Below are 19,225 nucleotides of genomic sequence, written 5' to 3'. Positions count from 1 at the left end.
GTAGTGTCAGTGAGTCAGTCACCTTTCTAATAAGATTCACAAACCTGAAACATCATCTATGTCATCACTGCTGGTGATGTTATTGTTGTCAGCTGCTGATACTGCTGCTGCAACAGTTCTTGGCGCTTGTTTTGTTGAAAACAACTTTGGGATATCCATCCTTACAATTTTGCAAGTCAGGCACTGAATGAGATCACTTCTTCTTCAGGGCAGGGCAGGCTACGCAGTACGCAGGCTAATGTCGCGCAGCTGCTGCCTGTTGGACTCCAGACTCTCTGTTGGACTCCGGTACTGCACGTTACTCACGAGAGTTTTTATTTTTTTTATTTTTATTTTTATTTTTTTAAAGTAAAACATTCGGGGCTTTTCAGAAAACATCCGGGGCTTGAGCCCAAGTAGCCACCCCCTAGCGCCGCCCCTGGTCCTCATAACAGGTGACACGTTCTAGTGTTTTGGTCCGCATGTCGGCAACCAGGTTTAATGTTCAGACTTTTCTTTAGAAAGATGTGAATACATTTCCGCGTTGTTGAAAATCAACGACGCGTCACTAGTCAACTAACACAGCTTGTTTTGTGAGCCTGCTAACAATGTAAAGTAGTGTTGTAGTTCACTAGGTAGCAGTGGGGGGGATTACTCACCCAATCCATTGCGTTGTTGCAGTATTTTGGGCTTGACTAGAGAGTTTGTGTTGTGTGATTCTCAACAACGTTGAAACGTAGTTCGGTGGTTTCAAAAGAAAAGTCTGAACATTTCAATTGGTTTGCGGACAAAAACACTAGACTAGACCGTGTCACACAGGCCAAGGACCCCAATTGAAATAAGCCAGTGGCTTTCTTGGGTTTTTATCCTGTTAGTTAACCTTGTATGTAATATGTACTTTCATGTACCTACTTCTGCAAATCTTCTAATAAAGTTTTCAATCAATCAACACGTGGATGTCCTTGGACATCACTGCTTGGACGTCGTACGTCCGGCCACCAGGGGGCAGGCTTGATCAGCAGGAGATGAGGAGCGCGTTGAGCGACTGGTGACTCTGTGCCGGAGAAGAGGATCTCACAGGCAGACAGTTTGTGATGGAGGGCGTTGAGAACCTCCAGAATAATATGGGCTTTCCCTGTAAAAAAAAAAAAAAAAAAAAAAAGAGGCAACAGATGTGCGTACATTAGATTACCAAGCCTCTCCACACAAAGTCAATTTAATTCACTTTACTCGCGATCTTTTTATTCTCATGTTTCACAACGCTTTTATTCATTGTATGGGTGCCGGCAAGGGAACATCTGTCTCACCATGCTGCGGGTCGGCTGTAAGGCAGTTAACTCATTAACTTAGCAGTGTGATTCTCTAATAACGGTGTAAAGCAGCTTATAAGCACGTTACGTTAAAAAACCGCTGACAGGATAAGCCTTCAACCTCCCAAGATGCTAATATATGTGTGAGTGAATAATACAATAATGTTGTGTTAATTAACAACGGCAGCAGTATATTGTTTTCAGTCAGACAATGTGTTACAGCTCAAACGTTTGGACACACTTTCCCATTCAATTGAAGGGGGAAGTGTGTCCAAACGTTTGACTGTTACTGGGGAGGGAGGGAGAGAGCAGGAGGGAGGGAGATAGATAGATATTTATTCATAATAATATTAATAATAATAATATATTTTATTTGAATGATGTTGCCTTGTCGGTGAGACTGAGGAGTGAAGGAGAGTTTTCGTCCGTTCACCACTAAAGCTTTCTTTGACGTTCTCCAGCCAAGATGATGTCAGGCCAGAAACATCAACATCCCACACAGGGAAACACTCCTTCCTAGAGGACGGCATGAGACCATTTCGCGGTCTGACAGGAAATGACCACAGTGCTTCACTCCAGAGCTCAGTAGACCAGGGGCGGCGCTAGGGGGTGGCTACTTGGGCTCTAGCCCCGGATGTTTTCTGAAAAGCCCCAAATGTTTTACTTTAAAAAATAAAAATAAAAATAAAACTCTCGTGAGTAACGTGCAGTACCGGAGTCCAACAGAGAGGCAGCAGCTGCGCGACATTAGCCTGCATACTGCGTAGCCTGCCCTGCCCTGAAGAAGAAGTGATCTCAATCAGTGCCTGACTTGCACAATTGTAAGGATGGATATCCCAAAGTTGTTTTCAACAAAACAAGCGCCAAGAACTGTTGCAGCAGCAGTATCAGCAGCTGACAACAATGACTTCACCAGCAGTGATGACATAGATGATGTTTCAGGTTTGTGAATCTTATTAGAAAGGTGACTGACTCACTGACACTACTTTTCCGGTTTGCTAATGCTAGCTGGCTATCATAACATAACGTTATGTTATAATGAAAATGAAACATAGCAAGGTACTGTTACGGTACATGGTAAGAAATCAAACAAAGGATAATACTTATACAAATAAAGTGAATAACAGGCTGATAGTCTTTGATATCTGCACTCTGGTTGACTGAGTAACAAGTGAAAAAGAATGATGTAACGTTAATGTTACAGCTAGTAAACATGGAGTAACCACATTAAGTATGCCCTTATGGTAGTATGTATGTATACAGAACATGACTCAAATCTATCCTAAGATGTAACTCTAACTAACTAAGTTTGTTTAATGTCCCAGGGGGGATTTGATTTCACAGTACTATACACAGGCCAACAATACATGTAATATATCGTCATATAACACAGGACAAGACTCTAAATACAATATAAGTGGTGAGCACAGAGTCTGCCCTGATATACATACTGTAACATAACTAGCCTCAGCCCATCAATTATGTAATTCTATACAAATATAAATGATGGTGACTGACAGGGGGAGCTACGTGTGCTGACCTCCCTCTGTGCCCAGAACCACCACAATTAGTTTGCTTCATTAAAGGGTGTGAATGTATATGTGTTCTCCAGTGCCTTTTGTCCGCTTTAAGGTGGTGGTAAGTTGAAGGTTGAAGGCAAAAAAAATCGGCGCGCTCCGCGCGCACATTATATTCTCCCTCTGGGCTAAGCCCCGGATCTCCTACGATCCTAAATCCGCCCCTGCAGTAGACGTTTACATTCTACGTTGTTGGCATTTAGCAGATGCCTTCATCCGAAGCGGCTTACAACGAATACATTTAACTAAGTAAGTGAATCAACTATCCACCAGTCATAGCAGGGGAAAGTAATCTATGTATGCTCGGGCCTGGAGCCATTGGCAGTCGTCGTGCTAGAAGGTTACCTTCTTCTTGTTTTTGACACTGGGGAAACAGTACAGGGAGTAGTAGATGTCTCAGGAGGGACAGTACAGGGGGTAGTAGATGTCTCAGGAGGGACAGTACAGGGGGGTAGTAGATGTCTCAGGAGAAACAGTACAGGGGGTAGTAGATGTCTCAGGAGGGACAGTGCAGGGGGGTAGTAGATGTCTCAGGAGGGACAGTACAGGGGGGTAGTAGATGTCTCAGGAGGGACAGTACAGGGGGTAGTAGATGTCTCAGGAGGGACAGTACAGGGGGGTAGTAGATGTCTCAGGAGGGACAGTACAGGGGGTAGTAGATGTCTCAGGAGGGACAGTACAGGGGGGTAGTAGATGTCTCAGGAGGGACAGTACAGGGGGGTAGTAGATGTCTCAGGAGGGACAGTACAGGGGGGTAGTAGATGTCTCAGGAGGGACAGTACAGGGGGTAGTAGATGTCTCAGGAGGGACAGTACAGGGGGTAGTAGATGTCTCAGGAGGGACAGTACAGGGGGGTAGTAGATGTCTCAGGAGGGACAGTACAGGGGGTAGTAGATGTCTCAGGAGGGACAGTACAGGGGGGTAGTAGATGTCTCAGGAGGGACAGTACAGGGGGTAGTAGATGTCTCAGGAGGGACAGTACAGGGGGGTAGTAGATGTCTCAGGAGGGACAGTACAGGGGGGTAGTAGATGTCTCAGGAGGGACAGTACAGGGGGGTAGTAGATGTCTCAGGAGGGACAGTACAGGGGGTAGTAGATGTCTCAGGAGGGACAGTACAGGGGGTAGTAGATGTCTCAGAAGGGACAGTACAGGGGGTAGTAGATGACTTAGGAGGGACAGTACAGGGGGGTAGTAGATGTCTCAGGAGGGACAGTACAGCGGAGTAGTAGATGTCTCAGGAGGCACAGTGCTTTGGGGGTAGTAGATGTCTCAGTTTTACACTTTTATTTCTGTATATTCTGTAGGCCTACAGTTTTTCGTGCATGCCCCATTCCCGACCCGCAATGGCTTTACCTTGAAGTGCACCGGGACATGACCTAACATAGCAGTCATTTTCACTTGAATGAATAACCAACTGTAGAATAGGTCATAGCTCACAGGAGCAAAACACATGATCAATTGCTCAAAATAGTCACATCATTGAGTGCATAATGTCCTAATTATGTCCTGATTAGCGTTGGGGCATATATCTACAAAATAAATAAATACAGTGTGATGTTCTAAACCTGAACAGCACATCACATCAGATCATTGAACAACCCCCTGCTGTCATCCAGGAGATGCACACATTCCACCAGACGCCTTATTGCCATCGGCGTAACTGAACATAATATTTACTGACTGTCTGTCTACCTACCGATCATTGGTACTTTCCATGCAGACACAGTTGCATTATTAATCTACGCAGGGGTGTGATGCCCTCGCACCTGGCCACATTATAAATAGTTGAAAACAAAGAACATTGAGAGACTGAAACCTGAGTCTCTCCGTAGTAACTGAATAGGGCTGTGGCATAGCATGTGGCACTCTCAACCAGGCAGTCTTTATTTATTTTATTTTATTTTAAATGTAACCTTCATTTCACCAGGGGAACCCATTGAGACCAAAGTCTCATATTCAATGGTGCCCTGGTTACAATGTGTTTTTTTTTGGGGGGGGGATGTTACTCCGGTCTGATTTAGATCTGTGAATGAGGCAGTGAACATTACGTATTTCAGGCTCTAAAGTGGTCCTGACAAGGTGGCAGCCTAGGGCAGATCCCCGCAGGCTGCTGGCCCTTCTCCTCCTGTGCAGAGTGGACTACCCCTGGACCCAGCGCCGGCTGTGGAAGAGGAGGGGGAAGCGATTGCCTGTCAGACTGCACCCCTAGCCCCAAGAGAAGGAGGAGTCCCACAGACACACTTGAGAGAGCCCCCAGTTCCAGACTCGGGTCGTTTCTGTTTTGTTTGCACAAACACTTTTCTCTAGATTCTTTTCAGCGCATTGTCGCTGTAGTGAATTAACCTGTGCTTGGAATATCTACTGGGACCTGCAGATTTGCTTTGGCTGTCTCTCTCTTTGTGGTATGTGTGTGTGTGTGTGTGTGTGTGTGTGTGTGTGTGTGTGAGAGTGTGAGTGCATGTGAGATTGTGTGTGTGTGATTTTGTGAAAGTGTGTGTTCTGGCATTGGTGAGAGACGCCTCCCATTCCTCCACCAGGATGTCTGCAGTGCGGATGCCACTGGTCCCTCTCGTGCTGTTGACGCTGCAAGGTGAGTGTGCAGGGGACCTGTGGGTAACCCCCTGGTAGCATGAACCACCGTCCTACCCTCCGCACTTTCTGTGTTATTATTGGTGCCAAGACGTGGGTCCTGCTGTTTTGTACGAGAGGTGACTCTTGCTGGCCCCTCTGTGTGTGTTTTAGGGTCATGGTTGGAGAGGAGAGAGAGGTGTATGTGAGGGCAACCTTACTGGGACTAGGGTTGTCACAATTGTCTTGTGTTTCTTGCAAGAACAGAGATATGGTTCACTAGCCACCTTTTTAAGGATGATGATTGTATTCCGATTAACTGCTATGATGGAGACCTGTTAGCTGATTGGGAACCTACCCTGTGACAGACTTGGACACTTTGCTGTGTGTGTGTGTGTGTGTGTGTGTGTGTGTGTGTGTGTGTGTGTGTATGTGTGTGTGTGTGTGTGTGTGAACATGTTACATTTGCAGTTGTGTGCAAATTGTATATATATTACTTATAATACCCACATAATGCATCAATACAACAGGAATCTATATTACATTCTGTAACTAGGCAATGAAAACAGCCCAGTAAAGAGAAATCCCCCAAGGGAACGAGTTACTGCTCTAATCAGCTAATGCCCTAGTTGCTAACATGGAAAGTATGTCCTATTCATACATTACACTGTACATGTGTGCTGTGCAATGGTGTCCTCTATCTCTTCCACAGAATGCCCTGATGTTATGAATAGGCCAAACTGAACCCTATATGTAAAACCCTATACAGTGTATACAACCCTATATGTAAAACCCTATGTAAAAGATTAGATTAGATTAGATTCAACTTTATTGTCATTGCAGAGTACAAGTACTATACAATGTTTGCTGAGACACATATTAGAAGATGTTTGCTGATGCATGTGCGTCAGATGTGTATGTTTGCCAATTTGACTTGTATGGATTCATGCCTGTGTTTTTCCATGCGTTTTGTGAGGCATGCAGGCATCTGTAATATTTACAATTTCACTGACGCTGTGAATACAAAAAGGAAGCATTGCCTCAAGTGAGAGATTTACAAAGAGGTTATCTCTCCCTGCCAAGCCCTTCTCTCCCTGCCTTACGCTGTCCTCCCAAACAAACAACACCACCGCCACCATGCAAGTTCCCCTCGCAGTGCTGCAGTGTCTGAGATGTAAATTGTACAATGAAATGCTTACTTTGCCAGCTTCCTCTCAACAGTGTAAATATCGGGATGTAAGAATACATTAAGTACACAAGAAATACATTATAACACAATAGACAATAAGTGTAATAGGCATAAGTGTATACAGCAATAGTATACAGTAAAAAAATAGCAGCAGTGATGGTAGTGAGTGTAGGTGTGTGTGTGTGTGTGTGTGTGTGTGTGTGTGTGTGTGAGTGTGTGTGTGAGTGTGTGTGTGTGTGTGTGTGTGTGTGTGTGTGTGTGTGAGTGTGAATGTGTGATTGGTGCAGAGAGTCAGTGCAAATTAGGTGCAGGTGAGCAGCAGGTAGTGTAGGTGGGCTGCTAGGGTTAGCTGTTCAAAATTGTTATGGCAAGTCTTATGGCCTCCGAGACCGGATTGGAGGGTTACACTTTCATTGGCTGTGTAGTTTTATTGAGTTAATATACCAATGACTGGTCTAAATTTCATGTTAATAGCTACATTGAATACAAATAAAAACTGTTGATGTGTTGAATACTTATTTGCCCCACTGTATTCTAAACAGCCTCAGTCTATTCGTCAATCGTCCTTGCGCCGTGACAAGACAGTGGCACATACAGACTCATAAAGCCTAATAGATGGCAGCCTTGAGGTATGCTCCCTGTTCTAGATGGGCTAGCAGCTCAGACACATTTAGAGAAGCAAATGGACAGGCAGGAATCTCTAGACAAAAGAGGTCAATGTTAACACGGTACTGGAAGTGGCGCTTGCGCTCCTCAGCCTCGAGCACTTTGGAGATCAGCTCCATCATTTCAGCCGAGCCTCGATTAGGATCGACGTTTTCTCTACTCTCGCGGAAACTAGGAATGAGGAGCCCCCTTTTTACATGGGGGGAAACAGTAAGTCGTCACCCCAATCAACCCCTCTCAAAGCCAAACTGTGAGAAGTCATTGGTACAGCGTGGGTCTATATTTGCCAGCTTTATTGAAGACCAGGGGTTCTAGGAAAAGGTGAGTGTATGAGTGATGTGCTCAATTTAAGTGTGCTTACATCAGGAGGGCAAGGACAGTGTGAAGACTGAGGTAGTGGTCGCCTAGTGGATAGTGAGTTGGACTGGTGATCAGAAGGTCATGAGTTCAAATCCCACCTGGGAACACCACCACTAGTGTGCCCTTGAGTAAGGCACTTAGCCCTAAATTACTTCAGAGTGTGGATAAAAGCGTCTGCTAAATGGTAAAAATGTAAATGTAGGACTGTATATGTGAATATACAGCAACCATTGCATGTATGCCCTGTATCTGTGACATCCAGCCCTTGCTCATCGACGGAGAGAGCGTGGAGAGAGTCTCAACCCTCCGATTCCTGGGACATCACATGCGGGATGACCTGACCTGGAAGGACAACACAAAAGGCACCATCAAGAGGGCACAACAGCGGCTATACACCCTGAGATGCCTCAGGAAGGAACACAACAAGCAGGAGATACTGGTGGCCTTCTACCGCGGCGCAGTGGAGAGCATCCTCACCTACGGCATCTGCAACTGGTTCTCCAGCTGCACAACAGCGGAGAGAAATGCGCTACAAAGAGTAGTGAGAACAGCACAGAAGATCACCGGCGCCCCCCTCCCCTCTCTGGAAGAGCTGTACAACACACGCTGTCTCAGGAAGGCCTCAAAGATCTCCAGGGACCCGACCCACCCTGGGTACGTACACTTTACCAGGCTGCCCTCGAAAAGGAGGTTCAGGACCCTGGCCGCTAAGACAAACAGACTGAAGAACTGCTTCTACCACAGGGCCGTCCAGGCCCTGAACACAGCAAAGACCTAAGTTCTGGGCCCTGGACAGTCTGGACGGATTGTATGGCAGCTGCTGGACTGAAAAAAATCAGGTGTAGTGCTGAGGCACAAACATGTACATTTCAAGCCTGCAAACTGTGACACTTTAAATAACGTGAAAAAATACTATTGTGCAATATGACAACCCTAGTTGACTATCTGTACACTATAGTACAGTGGATTGTGTACATAGCCTTTATTTATGTAAACCAGCTCCTTACCTTCTTTTCTTTTTTTTCTTTTTTCTAAAAGTGTTTTTTTCCCCCTTTCCTAACACCAGGGGAGCCACCCCTCCTAAATTTCGTTGTTTGGTACCTGTACTGTAGCAATGACAATAAAGTCCATTCATTCATTCATTCATTCATGTTGAAAACATAGATATAGAACACAATCAACGGTTCTATCTCTGTGGTAACCAGTCTGTGTTGATTGTGTGATTTTTCTTTGTAATTAATCATTTTAATTTGTAGCTCCTCGTTTTAATCTAATCCAATCTACTCATCTGGAGCACTTTAAAATAACTCTGATCCAACTTCATGGTGCATGTCCCCTACTAACACATACATGCACGCACACATGCGCACATACGGGCACACACACACACACACACAGACACACACACACACACACACACACACACACACACACACACACACACACACACTCATACACACACACACACACACACACACACACACACACACACACACACACACTGCTGGGGCCTTGACCTTCCAGCTGAGGGACAAAGCTTAGCATTCCCAGGGGATTCTGTAACTGTATAATGTCTCCTAATAACCTCCTCTCGCGCCACTTGTTATATGCAGAGAGTAACCTATGCAGGCCAGCTGACGCAAACATTTATTTCACTGACCAAACTGTGGAAAAGATAAACCAAGGACACAGTACAAATGTTACCATCTGACTAAGCTTTGAGGGCAATGAGCATGTACAGAGTAGTTGATACCCCTGACCATTTGACAATGGTTGTTTCTGTAATTGACGGAGGTTCAGACAAAACGACTACCTGCACAGACAGTATCTAGGTCAAAGGTGCAAATGGCACACTTGGCGCTCAAATTGTTTCATAAATTGTTTATGCACCTACGTCTGTAAGGTAGTGTTCCTGCAGAGGTGTGTGAGTGAGAAAGAGAGTGAGACTGAGACAGTCAAAGAGAGAGGGAGAGCCAAATCAGGGCAAGGGCAGACATGGACAATGAGCATTACTATTCTGTATGCACTTAGGGGAAAGGGAGGGAGGGAGGGTAATGATGTTGTCTTCATCAATTCGGTTGTTAAGTCTGACGTCAAACGTGACGTTTAGCAATTTCCGGGTCCAAACCCAAAATTCCCTGCACCAGAATACTAAAGCGGTAGAATGACAGTTCAATCGTTTTTTTAGACTTGGATCTATTCATACAACAAGGGACGCAGCACTTTCCTGATTTTCCCATATTGTCAGCGTCTTTGAGCCTCGGAAAAGCGCTATACAAATATAATGAATTATTATTATTACTGCGGCATTTCGAAGAGAGCGCCTCAGCCACCGTTGGACCCGGAAACACGTCACGACTTAATAACCGAATAGGCTGTTTGAACATAAATAAATGGAACTTCCAAAGTATTAGACAATGCACACAAGTATTCCCTATGATAAAGATCAGACTGCTAATCTTGCTATTCATATAGAACAAAGGCTCTTTGGACTTTACTGTGGTTCATGTATGTTTTAAATCAGGAGCAAACAACACAGAAGAAGATTTGTCTCTATAGAAAATGGATTTCTCCTGGAACCTGTGATACACTATGTACCTGCTCTATGGCCCAGTATGGTCCTCTATGGCCCAGTATGGTCCTCTATGGCCCAGTATGGTCCTCTATGGCCCAGTATGGTCCTCTATGGCTCAGTATGGTCCTCTATGGCCCAGTATGGTCCTCTAAAGGCTCAGTATGGTCCTCTATGGCCCAGTATGGTCCTCTATGGCTCAGTATGGTCCTCTATGGTACAGTATGGTCCTCTATGGCCCAGTATGGTCCTCTAAAGGCTCAGTATGGTCCTCTATGGCCCAGTATGGTCCTCTATGGCCCAGTATGGTCCTCTAAAGGCTCAGTATGGTCCTCTATGGTACAGTATGGTCCTCTATGGTACAGTATGGTCCTCTATGGTACAGTATGGTCCTCTATGGTACAGTATGGTCCTCTATGGCTCAGTATGGTCCTCTATGGCCCAGTATGGTCCTCTATGGTACAGTATGGTCCTCTATGGTACAGTATGGTCCTCTATGGCCCAGTATGGTCCTCTATGGCCCAGTATGGTCCTCTATGGCTCAGTATGGTCCTCTAAAGGCTCAGTCGGTAGAGCATGGCGCTAACAATGCTTAGGTTGTGGGTATGATTCCCAATTGGACATACAGAAAAATGTATGCACTCACTGCAATGTATGTTGCTTTGGATAAAAGAGTCAGCTAAATGGCATATATATATATATACACACCGGTATGTACTTTTCTCCTGAACTGTCACAAAGACCCCCAGTTTAATGTGCCATGGCTACAATTCATTGAAGGAAAAAAAGATCGAAAGAGACTTTGCATGTGACAAACACAAACTCCTCAGGAGATCGTCCTCAGGCATTTTCACATGAAACAGTCTAGTCACTTCACGTAGCCGTTAACACAAACTCCTGAGCAGATCCTCCTCACAGTGTCACATAAAACAGTCTAAAGATACTCTGAATATGACAATTCTGTGACGGAAGTTGATGAGACAAACAACACTGCAATGATGCACTTGTTCCACTGGAAACGTCCTCTCTAGGTTAGTGCCGAAGGGAAATGTAATGGATGTTTAGCATTTTGTGTGTGTGTGTGTGTGTGTGTGTGTGTGTGTGTGTGTATGTGTGTGTGTTTGTTTGTGTATCCCAACTGTCCACAGGTGATAACCCTGTCATGGAAACTGACATGATTGGGTGATTCTGCTTTCCTCCTCCACAGCTCTCTCTTGCTAATTCCCCTCTTTCATTCTCTCCAGCTTTCCTTCACTCTAGTATATCACCTCTCTCTTATCCACTCCCTCTCCTTTGGCTCGGCGCAGCTAATGACCTCCATCCACTTCCTGACAGTTGACTCAGCTAACCCCAGTGTGGTGACAGAGATAGCGGTAGCCTTTTTCCAGTTCTGAGGTCAACGTCGTCTTTTTGACGATGAAAGCAGAGGATACAGTAAATGTATAGCTGGGATTATCTTCTGCCACGTATCCCCCTAATCTGCAGTTTCTGGAATATTTTTTACACAACGGAATCTCTGCAGTACATCCACAGATTACGCAATGGTTTTGGATATTGCACTTATTAGGGATTTATGACTGGGGTTGCCACACTTGTTTTTGATTATCGCTTGCAGCAACAGAGATATTGTTCACTATCTACCTTTTAAACATGATTATAATATAATATCATATTATTCCGATTGACTGCTATGATCGAGACCGGTTAACTGATTGGGACGCTACTATGTGACAGACTTGAATACTTTGCTGTGTTTGTATGTGTGTGTGTGTGTGTGTGTGTGTGTGTGTGTGTGTGTGTGTGTGTGAGTGAGACACAGCGGGGAATGATTGTTGTAGTTTGTGGCAGGCTGATGAGGCCACTGTTGAGTCTGCAGTTTGGATAAGTCTCCCTTTCCTGTCTCCTTCTCTCGCTGTCTCTGCTTTGAGCAGTCAGCAACATGCACACCCCTCCCCATTCACTGTCTCAGTCTCTCTCTCCTCACCACTCCTGAAGAAACAGTGTAGCCTGTCTTGATTTTCTCTTTCTTTCACTTCTCTTGCCCTACGTCTGCTGTCACAGTATTTCAAATTTTCTCTCCTATCCTATAGCACCCCCCCCCCCCCCCACACACACACACACACACATACACACACACACACACACACACACACACATACACACACACACACACTTCCACTTCTTCCATTTGTTGGATGATACTGTAAGTCATTACTGTGAACTTTGTAAGTCGTCTCCTTTGTCTGTTCCACGTCTTTCCCTCCCTCTCTTTTTTAGCGGTCAATACCAGCCGTTTCACCCTAACCCTAACCCTAACTCTCTTTCTCTCTCCCTCTCTTTCGCTCTATCTGCTCTATGTGAAAGCAACTGTTGTGATGGAACTATGATGTGATCTTAACTTTCTCTCCCCCCCCATCTCCTCTCCCTGTCTTTCTGCAAAGCATCAACAAGCATTAAGCCTCCCCCTCCCCCTCTCCCTTCCACCTCTCCTTCTGCATGCTTCCAAATGGCTGTTATTGTAAAGGGCAGTGTTAACTCTGTCTTTCTCTTTCCTTCTTCCCTCCCTCCTCCCTCAATTTCTCCTCTTCTTTTTCTGCAGTGGCAACATTTCTCTTTCTCTATGCCTCTCAGATGTAGCAGTAATGTTTATTGTTGCAATTTTTACATATGTTTGTTTCTAGAGAGTTCTGTAAAGAAAAGAGCTTCTCATATTGGTGCGTGTAGTAGAAAAAGCGTGGAGGATGAACGGTGACTGTGAAATTCAACCAAACTACAGTGCTGATTATTTTTCAGGGTCACTGTTCATCTGACAGTGTGCAATGTGTCTCCAGTCCCCCCTCACCCCATGTATGATAAAAAAAAATAACAGGTCAAAGTTGAAAATAGCACAAGATCATTGGTTGAGAGAGACGCAGAATCCTCAGTCCAAACTGCAGGGGGCAGTGTGAGAGAGAAACACGTGGAATCGCAGGTGTGTTACTCTCAGGTGTGTTACTCTCAGCCCATTATCGGCCGACATTATGTGACTTGATGGTGGCATATATAGAGTTATTCGTCTATATATGAAAGTGGCTCGATATATGAATGTAAGGCTTGTCATCTGCTGTTCTGCAGAGTCCTAGACATGCATTGCTCACGGCAATCTATTTATTTCCTCTCAGTGTCTGGATTTAGCTATTCTAGTCAACTAAGCATAGATAATATAAGTAAATAATCGAAATGTAGGCTATTTAGAAAATAAATTGTAGCACAATTTACAACAATTCACAACAAATCCTACACTGAAATTCTGAATGGAAATAAAACCAATGCAATTAGCTATGCCCTGATGTTGATAAAAAAAAAAGAAGCATGCCATGAGTGAACAAACAATCTGATTTCTATATTTATAATGTCTTATTTGCCAAATGATTGTTCTGGGAGACAGTTTGCCTGCAAATATTGAGACAATGCTAGAGCTTTGGCATTGTGTCAGCCGTTAACTCAAGCCATGGGTATATGAAAACAAGGATCATCATCCAAGATGACACTTACTGTAGGCTTCTCTGGTTTACTAGGACAATTTAATATGTCTGGCACCTCTAACTGTCTGTTTCCTCTCCTCTCCTCTCCTCTCTTCTCCTCTCCTCCTCTCCTCTCATCTCCTCTCCTCTCTCCCTTCCTAGCATCTCTGTGCTATGCTGCCTGTGTGGAGGTGGACTCGGACACCGAGGCCGTGGCTGATGAAGTCTTTAAGCTGGGCTGCATCTCCTGTAAGAAGAGGGGTGAGGTGCCCGCCGTGGCCACGGTGGACTGGTGTTTCACACCCCTCGGGGAGAGTGACTGTGCCCCTGTGAGTATTTTTTCTGAGTGGGCCATTGCCACTCATATTTTTCATTTTATTGGATAGAGATAGCGAAGATAGACAGGAAAGTAAGGGAGAGAGGGCATGTCAGCAGAGCATGGGCTCTATTTGAACCCATGACAACATGGGCATATGTGTGCACTGTAGACCACGGTGCTAGACCACTGGACCACCCCAGTCCACACCCCTGTGAGTATGAATGCCCCGCTGGGAGAGTGACTGTACCCTTGTGAGTATTCGTAGACGTTGTCTGCTGGGGGCAGGTGTTAAGATGAGCATTGACGGTCCTATAATAATACTTTTTTAAAAGAAATTAAGAAACGTAATTATTCCTTCTTCTAGCATAGCAACTGCCAATGACCCCTCGTCATTACTTTTTCTCACGATGACTGATGGATAGATGATTCACTCACATTACTTAGACAAATGTATTTGTTGTAAGTCACTTTGAATAAAGGCGTCTGCTAAATGCCAAATATGTATATGTAAATGTCCTCATTCTAGTGGGAGGTTTTGTTGTTTTCCTGGTCAGTAGGAAAGTCTCCTGGCCCTGTAGTATCAACACTGGTGGGGCTTCATTTTAGCTTTAGTCTTTAGCTTGAGTTCATTGGATTACGGAGGTTCTATGAGCAAATCTATCAAAGCAATCACTTTCAATATAGCGTCTTAAGCTAGTAAAATGGCATAATGATACATTAGTCGATTCGTGAAACAAAGTAAACAGGCAAAACACATCAATCACAAGAACTTACTGTATATTTAGCAGGCACTTTATGCAGCCAAAGCAAATAGAGTGGGGAGTACGAGTAGGCTATCCTCTGGTGAAATGGGGAACGATGCATCTATCATGAGAGAGCATTAGAGAGTCATGCATTTTTTTTGTTTTCCAAGCAGGGCGCCCATTAAATCCTCTCATTATACCTTAGGATCGTATAAAAGACGAGACACCATTAGCTTTCTGTCTGATTCTTAACAGCTAATGAAGCGAAAGTGCTGTGGTTAGGAAGTGTCCATCAGGAAAGAAGTTAGAAGTGTGTGTGTGTGTGTGTGTGTGTGTGTGCGTGTGTGCGTGCGCGCGTGCGTACAAGTGTGTGCATCCGTGTGATGTCCCTCCCAGTTGCCTGAGTTAACATTGTAATATTCCTTCTTGAGATTCCTTCTTCAGATCCATGTGTCTAATTGAAATTTCATGAAACCAAATAACGGGAATCGTTTACACACAACACTGAACTACATGACTGTATGAATATCTCATATTATAAGCTGTCACTTAGAAGAAGAATGAAATATGCTGGCTGTTAAAATGCTGGCTGCCTGCTCAGACAATGAGAGAAAATGTGCTGTCTTAAATAAATCATCTATGTATGTTCGTAGAAGAGGTGCGAAACATTTTATTTACTTACATTAAAAACATGTTGTTTCGGTTTAACAACCTTCATCAGACAATAAATAAATGACGTCAAATACATGTATATATTGACTGAGCTGTGAACAATTACACAGGGGAACAATTACACAGGTGGTGACAATTATGGGGCTGTTTACTGCATTCAAAAAGACTGTTACATCATCTAGGCCTGTCGATTCAATCTGCTCAGTAACTTGTAATAAGATAACCAAGACAGGTGAATGTGTTGTAACAGGAGCCCAAGGACAGGTCAGAGGACGGGCCAAGAGCAACGTGAAAGGGATTTGACCCCTGCTATTCACAGTCATGTTATTCTAGAAGGGTGAAAGGTCAGTTGTAGTGTGCCCTAAGGGCAGCTGACAGAAGGTTTAAAGAAAGACCCTAGTCTTGGTTATCTCATCTGTCACTGTAAAGGAAAGAGTCCCTGCTGAAGACATCAGCAAAAGAAACACAACAAACATAGTGGTGTTAGTAGTGTTCACCATGTCTATGATATATCAAATGATCATATTCGGATGGAGTTTTGCATGATTATGTATGATAAGAAGATTAGATAGATAGATAGATTAGTGAACACATGCATTCTTCCCAAAGTATATTAGTTCTGTTTGATTTAACTTAAAATATCTTATGCAACCATGTAATTTTTATGTTATTGATCACATTTTTATGATTGATTGACTGCTTTTTTTCCTGAACTTTCATAAAAACATAAAGAAACTTATGCTGTATAACTAAATTCCCCTAACTGTCCTGAAAAACGAAATGTATTACTCTTGATAGCTCATGTTTGATGGATTGTTATGAAAGGAGGAATAGTGAAAAACAGCTTGTTGTGTGAGCCTGCTAACAATGTAAAGTAGTGTTCTAGTTAACTAGGTAGCAGTGGGGGGATCTCTCTCTCTCTCTCTCTCTCTCTCTCTCTCTCTCTCTCTCTCTCTCTCTCTCTCTCTCTCTCTCTCTCTCTCTCTCTCTCTCTCATCCTACTCCAGCGACAGTCTGGCTCCCTCTGCAGGCCAGAACGCGCCATGCTCCCCACAATTGCGTTGCAGTATTTTGGCTTGTCTAGCGAGTCTGTGTTGTGATTCTCAACGACGTCAAAACGTAGTTCCGTGTTTCAAAAGACACAAACATTTTGATTGGTTGCCAACATGAGGACCAAAGCATTTGACAGGGACATTTTGGGGCAATGACTCTGGGTGCCAAAGCACGTAATGTTGACAAGCTAGCTCCGACTACCTGTGCCTACTTCCTCAGCCCCGGTATAAACCGCTTGCTTGCTGGACATCTACTGGACACATTTAGAACAGCAGTTTCTTTCTTTGAAAAATTGCATCTCCCTCGCATCTAATTTTTATGCTTTGCAAAATCATCTCATGGGCCGGATTAAACTCGTTCGCGGCCCTGGATTAACCTGATATGAATCTTTAATGATTTACTGTAATGCAACTGAAAAAAGCCCTTGTAAACTGTCCTCATGTTCTTATTACCTGAAGAGCATACATTAGATTAGATTAGAATAGATTCAACGTTATTGTCATTGCAGAGTACAAGTACCATCCAACAAAATGCAGGTCAGCATCTAACCAGAAGTGCAAATAGTGATATACGAACATGATATAAAAAACATGAAATCATCAACATGAATACCTCAAATCAAATTAAACTTCATTCAAAAATGCATTTCTAAATTTCTATGAAAAACACAACTTTGCACTCGGATCCTTCCCATTACCTACTTGAAGGTCTCCAAATTCCTGTTTATCACTGCTATGGGGAGGGGAGGGAGGGGATGCATATTTATGATTGTTTGTGCTATGTGGAAAATTGGAAAAAACTTAATAAACAGATAAAAAAGAATAACAATGGCCCTCCAAACCCCATCTCATCCCAATGTCCCTCTCAAACCATATGTCCTTAGATCTACAGCTACGAGAATGAGATCGGCAACATCATTGACATGCGCTTCGTTGATCGCCTGGCCTGGAGTGGCAGCAAGAACACCAACGACTTGCAGGAGGGCTCCATCTCCATCCTGAACGTGACGTTCAACGACACAGGCACCTACCACTGCTCCTTCAACCGTATGCTAGACTTCAACTCCTACCAGGTCCCATCCATCACCACCAAGACCATCCACTTGAACGTGGTGCCACAACGTAGGAGCATACACTCTGTATGTGTTTACCTGGGGGAGGCTGGTGGAGGTAGAAATCGGAGGACGGTGTGTTTTTGATAACATTCCTCATTCCGTTCCACGCGTTACAATGAGCACGTTCTCCGATCTCTACCTCCGACAGCCTCACCTGATGTTTTCATGTGGGGAAGGAGGAGAGGCGAAAGATGGAGGGAGAAGGAGAAGAGGGGCAGAGGGGATGGAGGGAGGAGCGAGGGAGGGAGGGGTGGGGGGGGGTTAAAGTGGAGATGGAGTGAGGGTGGGAGAGGGGGTAATTGGGTAGCGGTAGGACTAGGAGTGCTAGAGACAAGATTACCATGCTTAAATGGATAGACGTACTGTATCTATCTAAGGCAGTATCGTAAGAACTGATGAGCAAGTGTTATTTAACTAATTCATTGTATTTGTGGTGGGATATTGCAATACTTCAGTCGGTCCTTTCTAACGTTGGTCAGATAGTGACAACCAGGGAGACACCTAGCGTTGTTCATGTGCAGGTTTGTGTACAGTCTGTCATCACCTCAACACTGTTTAGGGGACAGTGACGGTGTTGATTGGTGTTGCACACAGCTGTCAATTGATGTTCAGTCAAGCCCCTGTCAGAACTGCCATTCACCCATCCAACAGCCCAGCCACTCCAACGCCAGTGAGGATATACATCACTGTTACTGTTACTGCTAGTACAATATGGACAACATGGCCATGAAGGAGAAGAGAAACTGCAGTAGAGAGACTCACTGTATTAGCTTCAATGGAGTTTAATTTGGTCTAACTGCATTAGTGAGGAGAGGTCAATTATGGCATAGCACTGACTCGTTTCCATAGTACAGGCCTCAGTTATGACAAACAGTAAAACAGCTTCCTCAAGGGTTAATGCATAATACTCTGAATAATTGCATTACAGTTTTTTACGGTCGCTAAGTCACAGTGTTCAATATTGAAGTCACAGAGTCACAACTCTTCATTCAGTCAGCAAAGCAGAAGTCCATGTGGGCCAAACTGTGACTCTTTCTCTGTGATTTGTGCATTGCTGCTTTCATACAGAATGCATTCAATGACCACGTCTCCAAAACCCATAACACTTCTCTCATTCAAACTCCCCCACCTGCAAAATACTATGTATTTGCAACAAAAATGTTCATTGTTAACATACTGTGTTCAAAACTCTGAAGAACACGTTCAAAACAGAATGATTTGGTGCATTTTTGCAGTAATCATATTCTTATCATATATGACAGAAAGCTCGCAATAAACAGTTTTTTTGCACAGTGTTTGAGTGTGCAGATGCTGTTATTTTGCACTCTATTGATACTCTTCAGTTCCAGCACCTCAGCAAAGTCTGATAACGGATGAGCGGTGGTATTTTCACTATTTGCAGTAATCATATTGAAATGTCTAGAAAATATTAGCAGAATATATTATACAATGAAATGAAATAGACTAGATGCATTGCCAGGGAAGACATTAGATGTCTGCAGACCAGAGGGTGGACCAAAACCCTCAGGAGTGAGACATTTTTGGTGTTATTGCTATTGTATTGTAGCCCTGGAATTTCTGTTTTTCTTTTTTGTTTGA

General features: G+C 44.0%; 1 protein-coding gene across 1 annotated transcript in view; it reads left to right on the top strand.

Annotated features, from left to right (window-relative positions):
• Nucleotides 1-5,405: 5,405 nt before the first annotated feature.
• scn1ba (sodium channel, voltage-gated, type I, beta a) overlaps nucleotides 5,406-19,225 on the top strand; it is a gene marked incomplete at both ends in the record, with an annotated part of 15,766 nt that continues 1,946 nt past the window's right edge. The window contains 3 exons of the mRNA XM_080541194.1: nucleotides 5,406-5,457; nucleotides 13,888-14,054; nucleotides 17,396-17,633. Of these exons, the coding sequence (XP_080397320.1) occupies nucleotides 5,406-5,457; nucleotides 13,888-14,054; nucleotides 17,396-17,633 (457 nt within the window). The remainder of the gene's footprint in view (nucleotides 5,458-13,887; nucleotides 14,055-17,395; nucleotides 17,634-19,225) is intronic.

This window comes from Nansenia antarctica (assembly GCF_963989245.1).
Source record: "Nansenia antarctica genome assembly, chromosome: 10".
In the NCBI taxonomy this organism is placed as follows: domain Eukaryota; kingdom Metazoa; phylum Chordata; class Actinopteri; order Argentiniformes; family Microstomatidae; genus Nansenia; species Nansenia antarctica.
This window is presented reverse-complemented; position numbering and strand designations above follow the sequence as displayed.